This window comes from Anas platyrhynchos, chromosome 19, assembly GCF_047663525.1.
Source record: "Anas platyrhynchos isolate ZD024472 breed Pekin duck chromosome 19, IASCAAS_PekinDuck_T2T, whole genome shotgun sequence".
NCBI classification, from domain to species: Eukaryota; Metazoa; Chordata; class Aves; order Anseriformes; family Anatidae; genus Anas; species Anas platyrhynchos.
In genome coordinates this window covers 1,140,165-1,164,698 of record NC_092605.1, presented here as the reverse complement: position 1 = coordinate 1,164,698, position 24,534 = coordinate 1,140,165, and the positions used below count along the sequence as shown (strand labels likewise).

Here is a 24,534-nt window from a genome sequence, read left to right as displayed (position 1 = left end):
AACACCACTGGGTAGGGAGGCAGAGCAGCTCGGAGGGATGCCAAGGGGGCCTGCATCCACCAAACCCCCATGGAAATACCCAGGAGCCCAGCCTGGCTGCGGGGAACAAGACAGGCTCCAGGCACGAGGCAGGAACACACAGATCCTTCCCAGAGGTCGTGTTTCCAGCACCACCCTTTAAGAACATCAGACAAATATTTTTTTCTGCCGAGTTAAGATTATGACAGCCTCCTCCCTCGAAGGCATCTTCACCAAGCCAATTTAAAAAATAAAATCCAGGAGACACGCAGCGCAATTTTCTGAAGCGAGCAGAGGCAGAGCAAGCTACCTCTGCACGGAGCTGCTGCAGAGCTGGGCATCCAAAGCCATCAAGTCAAAACAGTTGGGTTTTGGGTTTCATCAATTCAGTTTGCTCAGTTAAATCCACACTTCTCTAGTGGCTCCCAATGGCACCCTATATTCCCAGTTGAGAGCTGCCACCAATATTTCAGGTTTTTCCCTTCTTTTCCAATGTATTGTTCTGGACAGTGTGAACATTCAAGCAACACTTTTAAAGAGAACTTAAATAATTTTAGAGATTCAACAACGTGTGACCTGCACAGGGCTCACACCCTCCAGCGTTTCAGCCCTAAACACATCAGCAGTGTGGTTTCACTTACTTGCTAAGGCTTTTTCGTAGGTCTTCCCCATAGAAATGAAATTCCTGAGGCTGGGATTGAACTGCTCCATGATCGTCTGGAAGAGAGGACAGCAGACGTTAGCAGAGGTGTCAGGAGCTGGGGGCAGCTCAGGGCTCATGCTGAATGGCCAGCTCTGTGCTCACGAAGGCAGAGACAGAGCAAAGCCCCCTGGAGCCCAACACAAACCTCCCGACACCCCGAGCACGCTGGTTGCGCACCGAAGCCTTTGGCACAGCCACGTCTTGGCAGCACTGCTCCAAACCAGCAGCCCTAATGGCCCAGAAGGGCAAGTGGGGTAACTTGGGGTAACTTCCACTGTGGGTAACTGAATGCACAACACATGGAAGTAGCCCAATGCTAAATCTGACACGACAACTCTTGAACACAGCCAGGAACAACCCAATCCATCCCTCGCCCAGCCCCACTGAGGGCACCGCCGCCTTCCGCTGAGCACAGCCACCCTGGAGCAGCTTCCCCAGGCAGGCTCCAGCAGGGGCCACTGATACCAGGGGCAGAGCCCAGGCACAGGAGGGGGGTGGGCAGACCTCTCAGGCACCCTCCCTTCACCAGGAAGGACTACGTGCAGGTTTTGAACCCTATGAGGTGGATGGTGCATGGCAATGCGGCTCCACAGCGTGCTCGTTGGAAAGCAGCTGGGACCTACAGCCTCACACAAGAGCTGCAATGTAATAATTGCTCCAGCCCAGAACATTATCAGATATGGTGAAAGTGGCCATAACGTGGTGTAAATGACCATAACTGGCTGAGAGGGCAGCCCACAAGCCCTCAGGCCAAGCAGCGCACTGGGAAGTGACCGCTGGTGAAAGCCCCGTCCTGGGACCAGCACAGCAGCACCAGCCTGGTCTGCCACGGACAAGCAGGAGGGGCTGGAGGGCAGCATCCAAAGCAACTGCTGAGCCAAGACAGCCCCAAAAAGCGCATCATCCCCAGCAAGCTGGTGCCAGCTGTAGCTAAAGCTCCATGGGAAGAATTGCACCCCAGTGGCCGAGCGCTTGGTGTCACTTCCCAGCTGCCCAAAAATGCAGAAACGAGAACACAGCACACCAGAAACAGTCTGCTGGGCTTTCCCTCCTCCCTCCCTTTAAGATCCTTATTTAACCATGAGGCAGAGAAGGACTAATCGGATCACACACAAGAACAGCTCTTTGTACGTTGGTCACAGCAGCGACTGACCCTCTCCTGCCAAAGCGACTCACTCCCAGCACCGACAGCAGCTCTAAAACAAATCTCTGACTCCCAGCTGGGCTGGGAAAAAGGCAGCGATGCCCCCATGCCCCCTGCACCCTCCAGACCCTGCAGCAACCCTGGGTCCAGCCCCACACCCCTGCCCCATCCCGTGGGCAGCTGCCCACACATCCCCAGCTGTGGGTGCCCAGGGGACCGGGGCTGTGCCCCGCACCGCTGCCAGCAGCTCCCTGTGCTGGGAAGGCAGCAGACAGACACTTCTGTCAAATAAGCTGATTAAGCAGCTGTCACCTCATCTGAAGCTGGCCAAACACTATAAAGCTCATTTTCTGCCTGGGGCATTTTTATCCCGAGTTCCTGCTGCCTGGCCTTTCCCGGGCACCGTGGTTTCATTTTCTTCTGCGTGCAGGACGGATCGGCTGGGGCAGCCAAGCTGTCGCCTTCCCCTTGTTCAAAATTTAATTTCCATGAGCAGCAACCCGCGTGGGATGATGCTCTGCCCCAGTCCATGCCGAGCACACCAAGGGCATCGCTTCAGTGCTGGCACAGGGGATCCCAAATCCCCCCCGTAACGCAGCAACAGCTGGGGGACAGGGCGCAGAGCCCCAGGGCAGCCCCGAGCAAAGCTGCCAAGCCTCAGAGCCCACGATGCAAGGGACAGGAGATGACCCAAGGGGATCTGACGTGGTGAGCACGAGGCTAATGAGGACTCCAGGGCTAATTGGGGCTGTGGGCCAGCCTCCTACAGCACAGGAGGGCTCCTCCGGGGCAGCATGGAGCCGCTCAGCGAATGCGCTCAGCTTGAGAGGAGAAAATTAACCCGTAGCAACAAGCCATGTAGCGAGTTGTTTTCCCTAATTGTAGGAGGCAATTGCACAGGAGCTAATTAACACCGGGGAGGGCTGCTCCGTCCTTCCCACGTCACGTTTGGCTTCGGTCGGCCGCGTCCCCGCGGCGTGCCACCGCCACGCAGAGCTCGGCCCCAGCCACCTGAGGCTGAGCAGCGCCCGTGCAGGAGGGAAATTGGCAGAATTTCTGCAGGGAAAGGATTTTTTAAACAGTTTGCTGGGTTAAGTGCAATAAGTGTTTGTGTATGTATGCGTGCGTGTGTGTATAAATAAACCAGTTTTTGCAGCAGTGCCCAAATAAACAAATCTTCCCCAAAACGAAGCTCCAAGAACCAGCACCCGAATGGGCTCAGCACCAGGGCACTGGTGCAGGTGGCAGTGCCAGGGAGCAAAGCTCAGGGCTGAAAGCTCCTCTCGACCTGCAGGGATACGGCACGGATTTGAGGAAATGCCCTCCCAAAATCCAGCACATCTTCCCCAGGCAGGGGGCTGGGGCACAAGAGGCACGAAGCGACGCAGCAAATCAAAGCAGAAAGGATCCCGCTAACCAAGGGGAGGGGAGGGAGGCGACTTGTGCTGGCCAAATAAAACCCCTGAAACCCTTAGGAGGAAGTTTGCTGAAAGTGAATGTCTTTAAGACGTGGCCTAGAGACTCCAACATAAACAGCCCCGCAGGATAAGGGCATAAAAAAAAAAAAAAAGGGCTCTTCACTCCAGAGATAAAAATAGAGTTTTTCAGCCCTCATTTTCACTGCCACGGTGGGAAAGGAAGCCAGCTCCAGAGCTAACACCTCCATATCCCCCAACACAGAGAAGCTGGAGAGCTACCAGGAAGAAACAAACACTGGAAGATAAACACCTTTACACCAGGGACTCAACAAGTTTCTCGTGCCCAGGAGAGCCGGCACAGCACCACAGCTGCCTGCTGGGGGGACCGGTGTGCCAGCAGCCCCCGGAGGGGCACACGGAGAGGGCAGGGAGCAGTCTGTGTGTGTCTGTGTGCTCCTGCAGGGGCTTCTGTGAGCTGGGAAGGTGAAGCCAGGTTTGCCAGACGCTACCCTAAAGCTGATATTTGGAGCAATTCTGGTACTGGAAGCAAATCTCGCCCTCCCTCAAATTTTGCTCCATCAGCACCACCCCCAAGTTGTTTGCCTTCCACATGCCAGCCTGGGCAGAGTTTAGAAAAACACAGACAAAAAAGAAATCTGGCAGCCAAAGGTTGAAAGGGCTTTGCTTTGTTCCACTACGCTGAATTCCCTGGGTAATACCACTCAGCTCTCTGGGATTGGCATGGCTTTTTTCAGCTGCCAAAAACGAAACTAATGCAAAGCACGAGGTCTCCAGGACACAGCCCTGTGAGTTAGGGGGGGGAGAAGAGTCCACAGAAAGCGAGCTCAACATCTCTCCCCTCCGAGTGGGCTCCACTTTGTGCTACAGCAAGGATTCACCTGCTGCTCCAGTGCCATAATAACCAGCCCACAATTAAAAGTCAATTAAGAGTGCTCCCCAAGAACAAGCTGGAAGTGGAGCTGCCTCGCGTTGTATCAAGTTTCCCTTGCACAGGAGGCAGACCTTCACACTGCCTCCCTGAAGTCTTTAAAAAAAAATTAAGAACAGGCTTCATGATTTCCCCAAAGCCCACCCCACACCCCCAAGGCACCCCACAGCACCCCTGCGGGACGCCGTGGCCGTGCCAAGCTCCGTGGGGGTCTCCTTACAGCAGAGCCACCCCGCGCTGGCAGCTCAGCTACGAGGAAGTTTTGTTTCTAAATGGGTCAGCCCTGCTTTGGGAACGCCTTCCATTATTTCTGTGTTAATATTTAATGTCCAAACAAACCCCGTTGCTGCCACCACCTCCGCGCGCCCTGCCCCGAGCTCGGTGGTGGGACGAGCCCCAGCTCTGGGCGCTGTGGGGCTGGCTGTAGGGATGCTCAGCACCTTAAAACACACCCCGCTGCTCTGCCCCAGGAATTCCCCCACCATCCCAAGTCCCTGGGGTCTCAGGTACCGTAACACACAGCACAGCAGCTGCCTTTCCCAAGCAGAGCTGCTGATAGCTCTTGTTCCGCATCCCTCCGTTGCCAGCAGCAAGGCCACTGTGCCAAGAGATCCCAAAATTCGCTGTGAACGAGTGGAAGGGCTCAGGGTGGTCTTCAGGGCAGGGTAAGAGCAGGAACCCTTCTTTAAGCTGTAAACCACTTAATTTCACACCTAGGCACCATGTCAGAGGTGAGGCACACAAGCTTCAGGGCTAGAGCCTGGGTACAGGCTTGGAGGGAGCTGAAGCCCTGCAGGGTGCAGAGCACCAGCAGCACGCTGGCTGGTGGCACCCCCTGGGAGCACCCCACAGGATCCCAAAAGCAGGAGCACCGCACGGCAGAGCCAGCTCCAGCCCCAGGGGCTCTGCTGTGAGCCAGGACAGCCACCGGGAGCTGGGGGCTGCGGGGCCACTGCTCCCAGTGCCAAAGGGCTCAGCTCTGCCAAGAGCTTTTGCAAGACCAGTGCCTGCGTGGGGGCTGCTTGCAGCCAGCTGCCCTACGCCCTGCAACACGAGCAGCAGGGCTGCAAAACCCCAGCTGCGAGCAGGCGCAGCACAAGGAGCCACCCAAGGCAAAGCCAGCGGCACAGGGCGCATTCGGGGTACCTTGGGCAGCTTGTGAGCTACCTTCTGGATAACACTTGGTAACCCGCATGTTTCAGTGGATTTGAGGGGTGCAGCAGGGCTCACAAACCCCTCTCCACACCGTGGCAGAGCCATGGGAAGGAGGGGAAGGAGCAGCTTGGGCAGCCCCACACCGCCAGAAGCGCCCGATCAGCACAAAGCTGCAAGTCAGCTCCGCCGCAGCGCCGAGACGCCCACAGAGGTGCAGCTCGGCAGAATCGGGCTGCCCCTGTGAAAACACCACAGCCCCGGGCCCTGCTCGCTAAAAGGCACCGATCCCAGTCTCCACACCCTGCACCCTCCTGCAGTCAGTGCAGGGCAGCAGCTCGGCACAGCTCGCTCGGCACAGCGCGCTCCCCAGCCACCAGCACAGCACCCACAGAGGTGCTGCAGGGCTCACCTCGGAGCCCCAGAGCTCAGGGTGCAGGAAGCACCCAGCGCTCCAAGGGCCCGAGAGCTCAGCACACAAAATTTGGGGGTGGCACAGGCTGGTTTCTGGGGCCAGCTCTTTCATCTTCTGTCAGAGCGCGTTTTCCCTCCGCTGCCAAACACACCGAGCCACCCACCATTTCCCTTCTGATTCACTTGAGCAAGAATCCCCCCTTCCCTCAGGACTTGGAGATAATGAGGCAAGAGGCTGTTACGCTGGCAATAACATTTATTATATCTGATGTGGAGCAAGCGACTATCAGAAATTGTGTCTGTGTTTGCGCGAGGCAACGAGGCTCCGAGTTTGGGGTGTTTTTAAGCAAACCCTGCTCCGAGCGCAGAGCTATTCACACACCACTGCAAAGCAATCTTCCACGCAAAGGAATGGCTCTAAAATGAAATGGAGGTTGGCCTGTAAACTGCAGTAATCTAATCTGTCGTAAGTGAGACAGATTTGTCTTCGGGGGGGGGAAGGAGGAATCATCCCTCCTTCCTTCCTGCGAGGCTCCGTGCGATGCGCGAAGGACGAAGCAGGGCTCGGGAGCTGCTGCACCAGGAGCAGCCCGGGCTCACGGGAAGGTGTCCAGAGCCTGATCCTCCAGCAGGAGCTTTGCCCGGCCCCGTGCTTGCAGAGCCCTCGGAGCCAGCCCCGCAGCTGTGCTGCTCCAGCAAGGTCCACACAAGTGAATCAGCGCCAGGGGAAGGTGGGATTACGTTGGTGGAAGGTGCCAGCATCCTCCGTCTCCCTCTGTAATTACTACACATGTGTAGGCAGCTGCCTGTAGTGGCAGCATCGGCAAGGGGGCGGCTGACAGCTCCTCCACCATCTCATTAGCACAGTCACTCCGAGGGTGAACACTGGTTCTGGAACATAATTACAATGGGCTTCCCAAGCAGAACGCCTCAGGAAAGCCTGCGCTGGGGGAGAAGGGTGCCGGGCACGGGGAGCGACTGCGAGAGCTGCTCCAGGCACCGCAGGGGAAGCGGCGCGGCCCCACGGCCCCAGTGGGGTTGGAAGCTGAGGAGAGGATGGCAGCAGCTGGAAGGGAGGCACAGAGCTGCTGCCACCCCCACCCTGTGCCCGGGTTTGGGGGAGGCAGCACTCAGCCCCTGCCTCAGCCCCTTCCTCTGGCTCAGCTCCTCCTGGCCCAATTTTTGCCCCAAGTGCGGCTCAGGCTCCAGCAAAGGCCAGAAAAGCACGGGATAAAAACCACTTTGGCAATGGGGATGCGAAGCACTGAGGGTTGATTTTGGACTGGGAGATTCCCAAGCTTCCAGAGCTCCAGGAGCTCGCAGCCAACACTGCCCCGAGCCACCAGCCCTGGCGCGGCGCTCCACGGGGCTGCACGAGTCCTCCAAGAAAGAGGCAAACGCCTGCTTCCTGCACGTACCCCATGCAACACCTCCGGAAGCCAAGAAAAGCACCATCATCTTCAGAGAAAAGGCACCTCATTGACTGAGGAAAATGCAAATACAGTCATCACTGTCTTCCTCCAGTCACCAGCGCTGAGAAGCTGGATGTCGCTGGGGAAAGCCACAAGATTTGCCTCCAGCTTCAAGCTCTCACCCTCTGCACCCCGGCTGCTCCCTCAAACAGATTCAGGTGCGACCTGACTGCAGCCTGTCACCTTCACACTCCCTTTGCTTGCTTTTGGGACCTGGTGTGCTGGGACAACCCCACACCACCTTCAGCCAGGTGAGGTTTGGACACCGGCAGCGCAACCGCTCGCTGCGAGCTCCTCGCCAAGTTCCCAGCCCCACGGCTCACACAGCGCAGGAGTGATGGAGCCAAGGGTCAGAGGCAAGCAAAGAGCACGACCAACGTCCACCCCTGGGTTCTCAGGGGAGCAGCACTCCTAAGTGCAGTTGTTCTTAGGGCAGAACTTCTCAGCACTCCCCTCCAGTCACGACAAACACCAAGGTGGGTTTGAAGCCACCCAAGAGCCACCCTGCGCGCTCAGTGCGCACAGAGCCCTGGAGAAATTGTTACCTGCCCCACCAAGCTGCCATCACCGCAGCTCACCCAGGACAACACCCCTCAAACAACACCTGAGTCACAGCTGAAACCCTTCCGAGCAGTTGCCCCTGGAGCCTGAGCACACCATGGGCGTGCAAAGCACCCTGCAAAGCACCGCGCGGTGCTCGCCCTGCTCCAGCACCTCCCGCCCAGCCCCGCTGATAAGAGCCCAGGAGAGGGGAGATTTTGGATGCTTGGGGGCATTAAATCAGCACCCTAGGGTGATGGGCTCTGCCTGTGTGTAACAAAAGCACAGGGACTGATGGACCAGCAGCATTTAGAGGGTGAAATGGAGTCCCATAGATACCCAAATCCCATGTGCTGCTTGATGCCCGTGCACAACGCTCCAGCCGCAGCCCTGCCCTACACCAGCAGCCAAACAGCTTGGGTGCCATGAGCACTGCTTGAGCAGCTGCTGTGCCCGAGGTGTTCCAAAGGAGACTTTGGAACTTTCCTGCCTCGGTGGTTTTCACGCTAAATTTTTCTGTCGGTGTTTTTTTTCCCCTGAATGCTCACAAGTAACTCGGTCTGACCACTCCAGACACAGGGAACCACGCAAGCCTCCCGGTTTAATAAATGACACCCCCCACGCATGCCAGGACAAAAAGGTTCCCTGGGCTCAGCACAGCACCCAGCGGAGCAGAGAGCTCTCCCTGCACGAGGGGAGACCAAAGCGCACGAAACATTTCCTTTTTCTCATGCCACTGAGAGAGACGGGGGGGAAAAAAGGGGCAAATCGGGCAATGTGGAGATCCAGCAGCTCCAGGACGCGAACTGCTCGCAGGTACCCGAGGAGAGGCAGGGACCGCCCCGGCGGGGCTCGCCCGTGCCGACCCGAGGTGACCCGGGACAGGGGGGTTAGGACGGGCCCCCCCCAGGCTGGGGGCCGCTCCCTGCCCCCCCCGGGCCGCCCCTCGCTGCCCCCCGGCCCCGCTCCCACCTCGGTGCGCCCCGGGGCTGCGGAGGGACCGGGGGCGGCTCGGGCAGCGGCGCCCCCCCGGCGGGGCTCGGAGCGCTCCGTGCAGGCTCCGGGGAGGTTGGGGGGAGCGGGGGCGGCTCGGCCTCCCCCCCCCCCCCGGGCGGCGGTAGCACATCCTCCTCTTTCCTCCTCCTCCTCCTCCTCTTCATCCACCTCCTCTCCTCCTACTCCAGCCGCCCCCGCAGCAACCCCCGCGCCCGGCGGAGGAGGGGAGGAAAATGAGGGAAAGGGAAAAAGAAAAAGAAGGGGGGGGGGGAAAAAAACCCAAAACCTGTTGCCGGGCTCACCTTGTAGACATTCTCGGTGAGGCGGTGCACCTCCTCGGAGCGGGCCATGCCGGGCGGGCCGGGCAGCACCATGGGCAGGCGGTGCGCAACGGTGCGGAGCGGGGCCGGGCGGTGCGGGGCGCACGGAGAGCAGCGCAGCGCAGCGGGGCCGCCGCTTTTATCAGCTCCCGGCCGCCGCCGCCCGCCCCGCACCGCCCCGACCCGCCCGCAGGGAGGAGCTGAGCCGGGCAGGGCTGAGCCGGGCCGGGCAGGGCGCACGGTGCGGGGTGCTGGGCGCTGTGGGGTCGGGGGAGACCGGGGGTGGCCGGGGCTGGGGCTGGGGGCGGCACTGTGCTGTGCCCCGTCTGGTGCATGCCCCCTGGATGGGCCGTGGTGGCCCACTGCGCTCCTGTCCTACACCCCGTTCCCATCCTGTACCCCATTCCCACCCCGTACCCCATTCCCATCCCATACCCTGTCCCCATCCTGTATCCCATTCCCATCCCATACCCCAGTCCCATCCCATTCCCTATTCCTATCCCATGCCCCATTCCCTATTTCCATCCCATTCCCCATTCCCTATTCCCATCCCGTAATCCCATTCCCCATTCCCATCCTGCACCCCATTCCCCATTCCCATCCCATTCCCCATTCCCATCCCATACTCAATTCCCATCCCACACCCCATTCCCTATTCCCATTCCCCATCCATACCCCCCACTGCACCCCATAACCTATCCTATAGCCCCCACTCTTCCCCATCCCACACCCCGTGACGCTCCATCCCGTACCCATCCTATATCTCGTGCCCCTGTAATACCCTGCACCATGCCCTGCAGTCCCCGCTGTGCCGTACACCCTCGCTGCCCCCTGTGCTGACCCCATTCCTGACCCACAGCTGACCCACAGCTTTTCCAGGGGAAAGCTGTCAGACACCGTCCAGAAAGGACAGGAGGGTGCCACGGGTGGGCACGGGCACGGGGCACACGGTGTCTGTGCGCAGCCAGGAGCAGGGCTCAGCCTGGGGAGGGGAGGCAGCCCCTGCCTGCTGCCCCCCGGGCTCTCCCCTCCTCACCCCACCAGCACTGGGGTGCTCCGGGTGTCCCCTCAGCCCTCCCGGCCATCGAGCTGTCCCACTGCTGTCCCTCGGGTTGATGGCAGTGCCTTTTGTGTGGGTCCCGAGGGATGCGAGCAGCGTGTGCCTCCAGGGCCAGCACCAAACCATGCTCATCCTCATCCTCATCCTCATCCTCATCCTCATCCTCATCCTCATCCTCATCCTCATCCTCATCCTCATCCTCACGGCCGTCCCCACCACGCAGCCACCCCCTGCTGCTCCCTGCAGTGCTGTCCACGCTTGAACCAGAGCATCAAGGGGCTCGTCCCTGTCCCTGTCCCTGTCCCTTTGTGCCCGTGGCCACACCAGCAAGGAGCATCTGGGGTCTGGAGGTGCCAGGGTGCAAAGCACCACCACGGGCAGCCTCTCCTGGCCCTCGGAGCGAGCATTTCCCTCCTTCCCCTCCTGCCCCTCGGCCACGGGGAGCAGTGAGGTAGTTCTGCAGCCTCGCCTGCTTTTCTCAGCCATCTCCATCGATTCCGAGCAGCAGCCGCAGGAGCAGCCCCAGCCAGTCCAGACCTCGGCCCCAAAGCTCTGCTCCTGCCCCCCCCGCTGCTTCCCCTCCATCTCCCGCAGGCGAGGAGCCGGGGGGCACCCAGGGGTGCTGCTCAGCCCGGGCACACCTGGATCCCAGTTTGGCCTCTCAGAGGTTTCCCACACCAGAAGACAGAGAAGAATTTATGGCTGTGTGCAGGCTTTTCTCGTTTTTTGGTGTGGCCGGTTAACCCTTTGCTGCTAGGGCTGGGGGACAGAAGGGGGGGGACAGCCCCTTGAGTGGGACATCACCATGGGTGGGACATCGCCTTGGAGGGGACATCGCCACGGGTGGCAGGCCTCCGCTGCCCACGCTCTGCTTCATGCTCCAGGCTGCTCCTGCCCGAGGTTTGGGGCTGCTCCCGTGGCCAAGGCGCCGCTGGCTTTTTGCTGCTGGAGAGGGATTTCAGAGCAAGCGGCCGGGAAGAGAGTGCCTCCATACGCGTCTCCATCACCTTATTTTTAGTTGCGTTATGTAAGTTCTTCGCTACGTCACGAATGTGGGGGGTTCTTGCATCTAATTCCAGTGTGACAGCCCAGCAATTCAAACAAGCTGTTCTTCTGGTGGAGAAGATAAAAGGATTTGTAATTTCTCGTAATAAAAGAGGCCTTTTGGGACGACCCTCAGAGAATCGCGCTCATCTAGGCCTGCCCCCAGCCTCCGAACTGCTCTCCTTTCCTCCTGTCTTCTGCTTCTCTTTATCTCTATCCCCAGGAAATCTGAGTACTGAAAGCCTTTCTGCCTCGCACCCCCTCGCTCCCAAAGCAAATCCTCATCTGTAAGCACCCACTGATTTCTCAGTCGTACATTAAGGAAGGGATTTACCAAATTCCTTTTACCCCTGGCTTTTCCCGTGTCCAAACACGCTGCTGGGCACCCTCTGGCCGTGTTTCTGCCGATCCCACCACGGGGCCGCCTGCCCCCAGCGCCCTGGGAATTCGTGGCAGGAAAAACCTGCCTGCGCCTCGTGCCCTACCATTTGCTTTGCTTTCTCCTTTTATTTTTTTTTTTTCTGTTAGCTGTCTTTTTGTTACCGTGATTCACTCCCCAGGGAGCAGCGGCAGCTGGAGCGTGCCCAGGGTAACCATGGTGTTGGAGTCCCTGGGTTTGCTTACATCCAGGCAGCACCTCCAGCTGCTCCTCGCCCGCCGCCTCGCCAGGCAGGGACCGAGCGGGGGCCAGGCTGGAGGAGCAGGACCCGAGGCAGGGACCTCACCCCCACGCCAGACCTCTGCCACCAGCGGGGTTCCCGTGCCCCAGAAATCAGACCCAAGCCCCGGCCGTGGAGCCAGCCCTCCCCGTTGCCAAACCCCCTTTGCGCCCGGTCTCTCCCCAGGGTGACGGCGCATCCACGCACGCGGCACCGTCCACCTCCAGCCCCGGGTGGAGCGAAGTTGCTGTGGCAACACCAACTTATGTAATCCACCCAGTTCGACTGCAGGTGTGTGGAGGAAATGGTGCTATTTTAGAAGTTTCATTAGGCTCCTTCCTAATTATCAGCATGGCGTCACGCCAGCGCGCCCAGCCGGGTCACGCGCCCCGGCACCTGGGGCGAGCACCAAGTTAGGGTGTTGGTGGCCAAAAGCAGGGGCTCGGTGGCACAGCCGGGGTCTGACGGCGCTCAGCAGGGCTGGGGAGGGTTCCTCTCATGCACCACGCACTTAGCCCATGGAAACTTGCTGCCTTGGGGCCCTGTTATAGCCGGCACCCCCTGGATTCGTGGCGAGGTGGAGACGCGCACGCTCGTCCGTGCAACCCAGCATCCCTTTGGGGAGGTGGCTGCGGGGCCACATCGCTGCTCGGGGAGGGGACGGTGAGGCTGCGAGGTGTTGGTGGAGCTCCTGCATCCTCGTGGCCTCAGGAAAGCCTCCTGTCATACACAAGAGAAAAAAAACCTGAAGGCAGGTGATGATCCCTCGCACCTCTGGCCATGACGTGGCCCCAGTCGCTACCAAGAGGACGCCCGGCCCTCACCGCCCGGCTCCGCAGCCCTGGTGGTGTCTCTGCAGGGGCAGGAGAGGGGGCACGGAGGGAGGGGGCTGCTGGTTGCAGGGAGCGGGGCTCCCTTGGCTGGCGAGGTGGCAGAAGCTTTCTCTGTCACCAACTTACCTGGCTGGGACCGTGGGTGTGAGGGGCAGGGGCTCCCCACAATCGCTCTGCCAGCAGCAGTGCCCTGCTCACGGCGTGCAGAAACAAAAGGAGCCAGAAGGAAAATCTCCTCCTCTACCCCTCTGTGCAGTGTGGCACAAGGCAGGAGCGTACCTGCGAGTGTCAACTTGTTAATGAGATTAACAGGAAATTTCCGGGCTTTTTGTCTGGCGCAGATGGCTTCCCCATCACAGCCCCGCTGCCGCTGCGCGTCTTCTGCTGTGGGTCCTCTCCGCACTCTGCCAGGAGTTATTTGTTTCCAAAGCAATTTTAATATGGTTTTCCTGCCATCTGACGTGGCACTTTGGGGAATCGGCCTAATGGGTCTGAGCAAACCCAGCCGAGCCCCCGGTGCAGGATGTGCTGTTCCCTCGGCCGTCTCGTCCCGCTCAGCCTCTTTGGCTGGGTACCGCTGATCGATGCGTGGTTCCCGTCCACATGCGGCTGCAACCTGAGCTCTGACCTGTGCCATCGAGCTCCAGGCTGCTGCACTCCCTGCCTGCTGCCTTTCCCGTCCCCCTCCAGCAGCAGTGTGGGGGCTCCGTGGGGCTCTCCCCACCACCTGGGGCCGGTCGCTGCTCTCCGGCAGATGAAAACCTCCCTGGGGCCTTGCACAAGTGCACAGCAGCGCTGATGGCATCGGGATGCTGGCAGGGTGGCTGTGATGCCTCACAGTTGCCCTCGGTGCCCAGCTGGGTGCCCCCTGGTCCCACCACGGCCACAGGACCCCCGGGTCCTTCCCAGCTGTGTCCCTCCCCTGTGCCGCCACTGGCACGCTGCACACGTGAGATTTTGGGGTTTGGTTTTGGAGAGTCGGGGCTGAAAAGTTGCCATGAAATTGGAGATTCCCTGCGTGTGTCAGCAACTGTCAGCCAGTTAAACCCCCCAAAGCACGAATCAAGTAAAGCCATTTATGGAGGATTAGCAAAGGATGAACAATTCGGGCTCTTATTTTATTAGGTGGAAGCTGTGGCACTGAAATCCAGCACGGAGGCTAAAATACTGCTGACAGCACTTTCGAGCCCTCATCTAGCTCTTTGCTGAGCAGGTCTCCATCCGTGCCACCAAGTAGGTCGCTGGTACTTCACAGGGGAGGAGGGCGAGGCACAGCGAGCACCACAACTCACCCCACGTTAGCCTGAAGGGCAGGGGCAGGCAGAGATGGTGCACGGAGCTGGGCCGGTGGGGCGCTGGGGAAGCAGCTCCCAGCCCGGCCGTCTGCTCCTGGGGCACGGGGCTGGGCTGGGCACCACTGCCAGGATCAGTGCCTGTCCCCAGGGTCACTGATGGCAAATAAAATTGGTGGCCCAGGATGCGGGCATGGGCTGGGGATGTGCTGGCAGAGGGCTCTCGTGGCACCGGTGCCGTGGTGCGGTGCCGGCGCGGGGCCACATGTGCCGGGCTGGCAGCAGGAGCTGGGGGAGCCTGCGTGGAGGAGCAGCTCCCGTGGGGCCGGGGGAGAGCAAGCGCAGGGAGGAGCCGGAGTGACGGAAGAAAGCAGGGAGTGGGTGGGAGAACAAAGCTCTGCGGAGAAGGAGAGCGCCGTGGTGGGGCCTGGGAGGGCGGCGGGGATGGAGGCACCGGGTGGGCTGGGGGAGGCAGGACAGGGGCATGGGGGGGACCTGGGCTGGTAACAGTGCAGGGCCAGTGGCAGATCCCAGCAGGTTGCCTGCTGAGGCTGAGAGGTGGATGGATCAAAGCCCCACAGCAGCCCCAAGGCCTGCTAGGAGGGGCTGGGGGGCGGCAGGAGGGGATGCAGGGGGCTGGGGGCACTGCCAGGCTGCTGAGCCGGGCACAGCCCCGCGCGCTCCTGGCTTGCCCCAGCGCCTGGTTTCGGCAGTGAGTAATGCTGAATTACAGCTCGCTAAGGAGATCTCTGGGGATACTTCTGAATAGCAGGCATAGTTTGTGCGATTTGCATAATGGGCACGATGGGATTTCGCATCACGTTGCTGCACCGGGCAGTGCCTCCCCTGGCGCCTCGGCTGGGGTCACCGGGCACCGCGCGCTGCGGAGCCCTCTGGGGCCGGGGCTGCCCTCCCAGACCCGTCGGTGCCAGGAGCCTTCTCGCTTCCCAACCCGGTGGCACAGGCACATCCCTGGGACTGGTCTCCACTTGTTCCCTCCCCTGCAAACCGTGCCCGTGCGGGCCGTGACTCAGCGCAGCCCTGGGTGCAGCCGGCACCAGCCCCAGCGGTCGCTCCCTGGTGCCGCGGGTGGAGGTGTCCGGGTGGCAGCTCCCAGCTGGGGACAAGAAGTGACTCGGCCCTGACGGCCGTACAAAGGCACGGTGTGTGCCCGCAGCTTCACCCGCCACCCCAGGACCTGAGGAACCGCATTCCTCCGCAGAGCAGGGAAGTAGCAGGAGGGTGACCCGGGGCCAGCCGTCACCTCCCAGTGCTCCTCCCAGACCTGAAACCAGCCTGGAAGTGGGCCTGGCGACCCCAGAGGGTGAAATCCCGACTCTCTGCCATCGGAGCCGTCACTGCGGCAGCGTTTTGGCCGCTGCCAAGCACCGCCGTGCCCCAAGAGGCGCCGGGTGGCTCTCAGTGCTCGCAGAGGTCACATTCCTGCAGTCGGGCGCGCAGCTCGCTAACAAACCTGCTTTGTCCCCACCACTGCTCCAATTAGGAAATCGCGCTGATTTTCTTCCCACAGTCAAACTGTCAAACCCCAGGCTTGTTCTCTGCCAACAGCTCCATCTTCCAGGATGTGCGTTAGCAGCAGGGGGGGGAGCACAGAGCCGTGGCCGGGGGGCTCGGGGCACTGCTGGGGGTCACCCCCTGCCCCAGGGACACAGCCCCGGGGTTGCGCAGAGCCCCGGCCGCCTCCCTGTGCCCACCGATGCCAACGAGCAGCCGGAGCAGAGGCAGGAGCAAGGCCCACGGAGCAGCGGCCGCTCAGGTTTTCACCTCACCGTGGTTTCCAGGGGTGCTTTTGGGAAATGTTTGCCTTATGGGGTCCGCAGCCCCAGCCGGCAGCGCTCCGGCCGTGTTGGCATAGAAACTGCCGCGGCTCCGCTGGTGTCGCTGCGGCTGCATGGAGAGGAAGGGCGGCTGCGAGCCAGGGAGAGGCTGCCAGGAGCCAGGGATGTCGCTGGCTCATGCGTGGGGTCGGGGTCTTGTGTGGCCACCTGCCCCATTAAACACCGTGGGGATGGGATCAGGCACCCCTTGGTGCCACGGAAACACCCGGGGACTCCGGCAGCGGCTCCAGGAGGAGAGACAAATCAGCTCCTCCTGTGAATACAAAGGGACTGGACTTCACCCTCACCCTCACGTGCGCTGGGTCCGTGATGGGATGCTTGGGGTGATGCCAGCCCGGTGGCCTGAGCCCCCCCTCGGGGCACCAGGCACTGCGTGGGGCTGGCCGAGGAAGCAGCGCGGGGCCGCCTGCATCCTGCGGGGTTTAATTAGCAGCAGCAAGGCTGCCACAGCAACACGCTCCGAGGGAGGACAGCTCCATGGAGCTGCACAGCTGGGGAGCTGCAGGACGGTTGGAGCAGCCCCGAGCTCAGCCCGCACGGCCAGGGGACAGCTCCCACCCCGCTGCTGCAGCTGAGCAGGCACAGGGAGCGGTAATTAAACACCGTGGAGCTGCACCCCCAAGGACGCAGCAACTCCGGGCACCTCCTCGTGCTGGCAGGAGGTGCAGGGGCTGAGAAGCAGCGTGGGGTCCAGGTGGTTGGGGCAGGAGAGACCCAGAGACATCCCACAGCCTCAGCCCCCAAAAGAGACCTGCATCCAGGATAACAGGGAGGCAGCAAAGGGCCAGGCAGCTCCGCCAGCCCCAGCTTGGGCCCGTTGAGAAGTTCCTTAAAAATTCCCAAACAGCCCAGCAAGACCCAGCCCAGCTTCCCTGCGACCCCCCAGGCAGGAGGGCTCTTCCCAAACATCCACCCCAATAATGCTGCCTCCCGTGAGCCCTTCCTGGTGCTCGTGCCTTCTCCAGGGAACCGAGCGCTGTGAGCGCTGTGCATGGCTTCGGGCCCCCCGTGCACCAGCCCTGGGGAGCCGCTGTGCCAAGCAGGGGGCAGGCACAGCCCCACGGCCCCACAGCAGCAGCTTTACCACCGCAGCAATAACCTGATGGCTGGTTTCTCTGAAACGCAGCTCCACCTCACCTAATTTTGCTCCCAGCCCCTGCCACGTCTGCCAGGGCACCGCTGCTGTGGTTACCCAAGAGGAGCGCTGCGGGGACGGGCAGGCAGGCGGGATTGTTTTCCTCTTACACACGGAGCCTGGTCGGAAACTTCCTGCCCAAGGAGCAGGGAGCTGGGCAGGGAGGAAGGCAGCTCCTGCTCGCTGCAAACATTTACTTTGAAAACATGAGACTGGAAGAGGAATCGGTGAAACCATTAGAAACCGTTTATTGTTCCAGCACCGCGCGGGGGGCGCACGCCGCTCCTGGCTCTTCCTCCCCAGGAGGCTCAGCACAATGTTTGCTCCAGGGAGTAGAAGGGGAAGCTGCTGGCGATTTGCTCCCAGTGATCTGCTCCCAATTTTCCTGTTGGGAGGTCAGCGTTCGGCCCCTTTTTGGCACCCACCGAGGTAGGGAGAAGCCTGAACCCCTCCAGCACTGCCCGAACGCGGCTCCTGCAGGGCAGGGGGCACAGCGGGAGCAGCTCAGCACCGCAGCCTCACGGCACAGCATCAGCACAGCTTCCCCGGGGGGTGTTTTGCTCGTGCCTCCCTTGTTGCCAAGAAGTTCGTAGGAGAGAAAAGGAGCATCCAGACCACAAAGACATGTGCCAGCCCCATGGAACAGGGCTTAGTCCGAGCGCCAGCAGCAAGAGCTGTGCCCCGGGACAGGTCCCTTCGAGACCTTCGTGGGGGAGTCCAGCATTCACTCCTATGAGTCACAGATCAAACAGGGGAAAATTAAACAAGGAGACACCAGGCCAGCAACGCACCGAAGGAGGCTGGAAGCAAAACGTCCCAGCAGAGAGCTGCAGGAGCCACCGCGCTGGTGGGGACGAGGCTCTCTCTGGTGGAAAAAGCGGGCACTGCAACCCACCCCGGGTGGCAGCAGAGCAACAGGAGCAGAAAATCCAGCACAGGAGTGTAAACCAGACACAGCTCTGCCCTATTTGAGCTTCAGCTCTGAAAGCTGAGCGGCAGGTGGCTGTACGAGGCTGTTCCAAACGCTGGCTGGGGTGCCCGGCGCATCCAGCACAGGCACAGGGAGCGTTTGGAGCCCCCTCTGCCAATTTCAGGGAAAGTTTTGTTTTCAGTTGCACTGCTCTGTAAACACGCCCGCAGCTTGTGGGGCAGCGGCTTCGTTATGCAACATTAATTAAGAGAGATTGAAAATAGGGCAACTGCCAAGCGCACGCTGCCTCTGCTCGAGGGATCGCGCCCCACACCCTGCCCCGGGCAGGGGGCTGTGGATACCCCTCCAGTCCTTGGAACAGCACAAACGGAGACAAAACAGAGAGCATGACTTAAACACAACAGAACAGCGACAAGCAAACAAAAATCCAACACCCCCCAGCTGCTGCTGCCTCCACTGCGGGCCGGAGGGCAGCAGCCTCTGGGATTAGTCAGCGGCGTCTGGCACCGGGTCACGGAGCCCCTCGGGCAGTCACCGAACGTCTCAGAGGGCCCTCTGGGTCCTGCTGCTGTCACAGGGACAGGGATTAAGGGTTGTGGCTTCCAGACTGTAATAAATAAAGATCTGCAGTGTCCTGAAGAGCATCTGCAAGCTGGCAAGTACGCTTGCTTCCAAGAACAGCTAAATCTGCCCACCACCTGGCTGGCCAGGCAGCTCTCCAAGCAGCTCCGCAGCCACGCCAGCCCCGGCTACACCACGCCGAGCACCGGACCGTCCTCCACAGCCAGGTCTCAGGAGGAAACGGCCTCCCCTCTAACTCCTTCCTGAGCAGAGCACTCGGAGTGTCAACTTAAAGACCTGCAAACGTCATGTCTGGTGCAGAACGAGCCTCTCCACTACCCAGCCTGACCTCTCCTGTCTCCTGCCCCGCGAGGAAATGCCAGCCAGGAGCTGACAGCGGGCAGCAGCATCGAGCTCAGGCCGCCTGAACACTGCGAAGGTGAACCTGGACGCTGCTGAAGGTGCTGAGCCAACACGGGGTGACTTCTGGCTCGTAACAGCAGCAGAAGGCTCCTTGCTACAAATTTGAAGAGGCTCAGCAGATTTCTTAACTCCACTTCTGCATTCGGTGCCACGGATTGCCAGAGGCAGAGCGGGATCTGAATGGGAATCCTTACCAGCTGCCTCTGACTCATGCCCAGGGAGCAGCTCCTCACCTCACTGGAGGTTTTGTCCCTCTCAAGGAGAGCTGCTGCAGGCAAAGCCAAGCAATCTGTCCTGGCTTTGCCCCAGTGAAGCACCCTCACGTCTGCTGGTTTTGCACAAGCTGCCAGAACCGTTTCCAGCCGCAGCACGGAGGCTTTGCTGCCTCCCCCTGGCTGCCAGCACCCAGCCCCTGCCTCCGGGGCCCCACGGGTCCCTGCTTGTCCCAGGCAGATCTAGGGGAGGATGAGAAACACCGGCAGCACTTCCACAGACAGAACAGAAGGGGAGAAGCAGAAGGACAGAGATGTGCGGACACCAGAAAGGTCAGGAGGGCTTGTTGGGGATTCTGTCCAGGCAAAGGCAGATTTACAACTGAAACCAACCCAAGCAAACCTAAGAAAGCATTTGGCTTTGGAAGTTTGAGAGTTGTTATTTAATCCCGAGACAGCGCAGCTGAGTGAGTTCAGAATTTAAGTTACAAAAAAAGAAAGCACTAGAAAATAATCTTGATACAAGAGCAATAATCAACCAGCTGAGGCTCCCCACCCTGCGCAGGGAATCCTGCTCCGCAATCCGCCCAGCACAGCTGGGATGCTGCCGAGGCAGTGCTTGTTCCCAGCACAGGCTGGGATGGCAAACTGTCCTGGGTGAAAGTGATGGGGGAATCCCCAGGAGTGGGAGTTAGGATGCTGCCACAAGCTCTGGTTTTGGCCTGTTCTTGATTGGTGTTGGTTCTGTGGAGGAAAAAAGAGACTTGTTACAGAAACAGAGAGCACAAACAATCTCCAGAGTCATCTCCTGAGAAAGAACTGAGGCCCTCATTCCACGTCTCAGCAGAGCAACAAATGCTCATACTCACAGTGCCTGGAAAGTTACTGAGTTTTAAGTGTTCATTATAAATGATTCTACATCCCCCATTTACCCCTCTTTTTCACAGCACTTCAAGAATTAAAAGTTTCAGAATGTACTCAACACAACCTCAGCCAGCTCCCAGCCCAGAGAAACAGATCTGGAACAGCAAGAGATTCCTCGGAGGGCAGGGGGTGGGCAAGCTCTGCCTCCCTCCCCTTCATCCTGACACCAACCTAAAGCAGGCTCAGCCAGCTGCACGCTGCAAGGGCAGCTCGTATTTTATTTGGCCGTCCTGTGGCCAACGTGCAGAGATGACAACTGATCCGTGGTCAGTAAACAAGCACCACGACTAAACAAGCCCTGTCTGCAGAGCTCACGCTCCAGCAGGTCTGGAGTCCTGGGGCTCCAGCAACCCCCACCCAGCCAGCTCAGAACCACTGTGGTCAGCTGCAGGAAGGTCACCAGAGCTTTAAACCATCACGAGTCTCACTGAGATCTTTTTCCCTCCTCCTTTTTTTCTCCCCCAGTGTGAATGCTGCTATCTGTGGTCACCAAATGTTGTCCTTGCACGCTGTGTTGACGTGCAGGGAACCGGTCAAGTTTTGGATGAAGCAGGGGGTCAGGGAAGGAATCCCTCGTGGAGCTTCACACTGTGACACACCGCAGCTGGCAGCCCACCAGTAGGTCCAGTGCGTGATTTGGGAACGGCAGGTGCAAGCCACACAAGGGGAAACCCTTCCAGAATGACTAAATGCTGACTAACAGAATGGGACTGGGGCCTTGAGGCCTCTTAAGGCAAAGGTTCAGCAAGAAGGGGTTTGTCAGAGCCACTTACAGTAAGGAGAGGGTCTCCAAGCATTGCACAGAACCAAAATGAAAGCGTACCTGCGACCTCTGTCGGGAGTGGCTCAGAAGGAACTTCTGGAAGCTCCAGCTGTTCCTGCAAGAACATGGAAGAGGACACATGGCACACACCCCACACGCCAGGCGGTGGTCCCAGACCCCTGCACCCCAGTTCTGTGCCAAGACTGGGAACAGAACAGGAATAAAAGAGACTTCACAGACAAACTGACATCTGCCCCCAGAACTGGAAGGGTTATGGGTTCCAGCACTGCCCAGTAAGTGAAGCCAAACCAAGCCAGTGTTTGGAGCCACGGGCAGCACAGAGATGGGTGGGAGTGATAACGGACACTGCTTTATCTGAGCACGACCCTGGACTTTCAAGATCTTCACCTACTGAAGTGGAATAGCTCTCCAGTAAGAAGGGAGACCAGCTGACTGTAACAGTTCGCAAATACAAGTACAACCCTTAAAATCATCCCATTTTAAGTGACCCCTGCGTATGGAGCAATTAGCTTAGTCTTTGCTGACACGGGAATTAGGCACAAACGGGTATAACTGATCTGTAGCAGAAGACAAGCTGTCACGAGTGGTGAAAAGACACATTCTCCTATTGCAAACAGCTGCCTGGAAACACACGCTGCAAATAATAAGAACATCAGGTTAATCCTACCTGAGTAATAGTGTTTAGTTCTTCTAGAATGGCATCTTCATCCTCCTCAGTCAGGCTGCCAGCCAGTAGCTCGTCGATTTGCTACAAAAGTGAGGAAAAGACACATTCCAGTCAAAAACAATGCACAGAAGCAGCTCTGTGGCTTACAGCGGGACACGTGGGTGTGGGAAATCAACACAAACACCGGCTGAAGGGGTACTCAGAAAACTAACAAGCCTAATTTTTCTGCAGGCAACTGAGATTCAATTCCCAGCCCGATTGCCTGTTAAATAAGGCTGGGAACACACCGCACGCCAGAGGAATTCTGCGTGGCAGGCTGCCTCTGCTCACAGCTGTTCACGCACACAGTACGTACCCTCTGGTACTCCACAGCATCTTGGGTTTCACCTATTATTCTTTCCACTTCTTCTATTGACATAACCTGAAGAGACAAAATTCGTGTGTAAGCGAGGCCTGCACGGAGCCAGCTGCCAACACCCAGGACCCTGCCTAGTCCGAGGCAAACCAACACTCAGCTGAGCCGCTCACACGTACCTGGTGCATCTTGTTCAGACACTCGTTGCCTATTTTCAGACCCTCGATGACCTTCATTTCGATCTGGGTGAACTCGATGTCCTGGACCTAAAACAGAAAGGAGAGGGGGATGCACCACCAGCTGTCACAGCCCGGGCACAGACTCCCAAGGTTCCCAGAGAAAATGCAAGGAAAAAAGGGCCCCAACAGAGACTTAAATTACACCAGCAGCATGAAACATGCACAGAAAAACTTTTAACGCAGGCAGCTGCATATCCAGCAGGCCTTTTTCTGGCTCTCCAGCAGGCAACCTAAGCTGAGGCTGTAGTTTCGCTGACCGCACCAGAACAAATACTGTTCCTAAAACCAAGGTCCCAAGACAAGCCAGAGGAAGTTTCTACTACAGCTGCCTGCACTGTGCCTCAAGTTTTAGTAACTCACTACACTTGTATTTAACACGGAGCTGACAATACTGACTCAAACCAAGCTCACGCTGATTCGTTAGAGAGGAGCCGTGGCACGAGGCTGATCCCAGAGCGCTGTGCGTTGGGCACAGGGCTCTCAGGACTCTGCCCCCAGCAGGAGGTGTTGGCTGGAGGCTGTCACCCCCGCCCCAGCGGGGCCGCCCGGCGCTCACCATGCGCTCCAAGTTGCTGATCTGGTTATCCGTCCTGTCCAGGAGCTGCTCTTGGTAGCGCTTCTTCTTCAGCAAGAGCAGGGCTTTTCTGGGGGACAAGAAGAGCAGGAAAACTCAGCACAGAGGGGAGCAAAGGGGATAAGAGCGGGGCTTTTCTGGGGGACAAGAGCAGGGCAACTCAGCAGAGAAGGAAGCAGACGAGCCTAAAGAGGCCGCTTTAGGTGACGGTACTCGTTTAAACACCACTCATTTTGTGTTATTTTTCCAAAAGAGGAGAAACAAAAGTGAAAATTCAATGCGACCCCTGAGCTGTTCCCGTGAATAAGGGTGGGTCAATTAATCGAGCATAAATTGGCGACCTAGCGCCTGCGTTTGGTGGGGACGGGGGGTTTATTGTGCTGGGGGGGGGTCACCGTGCTGGGGGGGTTTCATCGTGCTGGGGGGGTCACCGTGCTGGGGGTGTCACCGTGCAGCCCCCCAGACCCAAGCTGGACCCCCAGGGGCTGGGCCCGGCTGGAGAAGCAGCCCCAAGCCCCCCCCCCATCCCCCCAGCGGCCCCACTCACTCTTTCTTGCCCTCCTTCAGCAGCTGCCGGGCCAGGGCTCGCTCCCGCTCCATGTTGAGGCTGATCCGCTTCTGGTACTGCCTCAGCTTGTCGCGCTGCTGCTTCAGCTGCTGCAGGGACACGGCGGGACGCGCCTCAGGGCCGGGCCCGGGGCAGGGGCAGCCGCCGCCGCCTCACGGGGCCTCACCGGGCCCAGCCCTCACCACCACCCCCCCCCCCCCGTTACCAGCACGGCCTTGTCCTGCTCCGTGACGCGGCTCCGCCGCTTCCTCCCGAACAGGTTCCCCATGGCCCCGGTCCCGGTCCCGGTCCCGGCCTCGGCCCGGCCCCGGGCGGCCCCGGCCCCGGCCTCCCCCTCGGCCTCCGCCCCCCGACGGCGGCCGCGCAGGGCCCGGCCCCGCGGAAGGCGAGAGAGGAAGAGGGGAGAGGGGGCCGCGGGGGGGCGGTAGCGGGGCGCGGAGGGAGCCTGAGGGGGGTGGGGGGGTGGAAGGGATTGGGGGGGGCTGGGGAGGGGGTGGAGGGGATGGGGGGGTGAGGGGGGGTCTGTAGGAAATAGGGGGTGTTGGGAGGGGGTTTAGGGGATGGGGGTCTAAGGGGGGGGTCTGTAGGGGATGGGGGGTGTTGGGGAGGGAGTATAGGGGATGGGGGTGTACGGGGGGGCTGTAGGGGATGGGGGGTGAAGGGGGGGCTGTAGGGGATGGGGGGTCTGTAGGAAATAGGGGGTGTTGGGGAGGGGCTGTAGGGGATGGGGAGATGTAGGGAATGGGGGTGTAAGGGGGGGTCTGTAGGGGATGTGGGTGTGGGGGGACTGTAGGAAATAGGGGGTGTTGGGGGCTGTAGGGGATGGGGGAGGTTATAGGGCACTGGGGTATGGGGCTTGTAGGAAATAGGGGGTGGGGGGGGGGTGTAGAGGATGGTGGGGGTATAGGGGATGGAGAGTAGAGAGGGGGGGTTATAAAAGAGGAAGGGGGTTATAAAGGGGGGGGTGTAGGGGTTGGTGGCCATAGGGGGTGGGGATATAGGGTTAGTGGCTATAGGGGATGGGGGGTTATAGGAGAAGGGGTGCCCCCTTTATGGGGGGGTTTATGGGACAAAGCATTCAGGGGGTGGTGGGGCTATAGGGATGGGGATGGGGAAGGCTGTAGGGGATGGGGCAGCATTGGGGGGCCTGTAGGGAAAGGGGGCTATGGAGCATGGGGTGTATAGGGGATGGTGGTTGTAGGGGGTGGGGGAGCAATGGGGAACGGGGTTATGTGCGATGGAGACTAAAGGGATGGGGGACTGCAGGGAATGGGGGGCTTGTGTCAGA

General features: G+C 59.7%; 2 protein-coding genes across 8 annotated transcripts in view; both read right to left on the bottom strand.

Annotated features, from left to right (window-relative positions):
* The window catches only part of BAIAP2 (BAR/IMD domain containing adaptor protein 2), a 41,217-nt gene extending 31,947 nt beyond the window's left edge, over positions 1-9,270 (bottom strand). For all 7 annotated transcript variants that reach the window (XM_072025761.1, XM_038165338.2, XM_038165335.2 and 4 more), the window contains exons 1-2: positions 9,109-9,270; positions 660-735 (exon numbers count right to left, since the gene is read on the bottom strand). In XM_072025761.1, coding sequence (XP_071881862.1) covers positions 660-735; positions 9,109-9,180 — 148 coding nt within the window. In that variant the 5' untranslated portion in view covers positions 9,181-9,270. The remainder of the gene's footprint in view (positions 1-659; positions 736-9,108) is intronic.
* A 7,962-nt stretch (positions 9,271-17,232) lies between these two features.
* CHMP6 (charged multivesicular body protein 6) lies at positions 17,233-23,612 on the bottom strand. Its single transcript, XM_038165497.2, has 8 exons — positions 23,452-23,612; positions 23,226-23,335; positions 22,661-22,748; positions 22,045-22,131; positions 21,866-21,931; positions 21,511-21,591; positions 20,883-20,937; positions 17,233-19,879 (listed from the first exon to the last, which is right to left on the bottom strand). Exons 1-8 carry the CDS (start codon positions 23,512-23,514, stop codon positions 19,827-19,829), a joined length of 603 nt encoding a protein of 200 aa, XP_038021425.2. The 5' UTR covers positions 23,515-23,612; the 3' UTR covers positions 17,233-19,826.
* Positions 23,613-24,534: the final 922 nt, after the last annotated feature.

What these genes read in the sequence shown, in the direction of transcription:
- CHMP6 (XM_038165497.2), bottom strand. Translation starts at nt 23,514, where the DNA reads ATGGGGAACCTGTTCGGGAGGAAGCGGCGGAGCCGCGTCACGGAGCAG. An exon ending in AGCAGGACAAGGCCGTGCTG is followed by an intron (nt 23,336 to 23,451) that starts GTAACGGGGGGG and finishes GTGTCCCTGCAG; the next exon opens with CAGCTGAAGCAGCAGCGCGA. An exon ending in GTCTGAACAAGATGCACCAG is followed by an intron (nt 21,932 to 22,044) that starts GTACGTGTGAGC and finishes TTGTCTCTTCAG; the next exon opens with GTTATGTCAATAGAAGAAGT.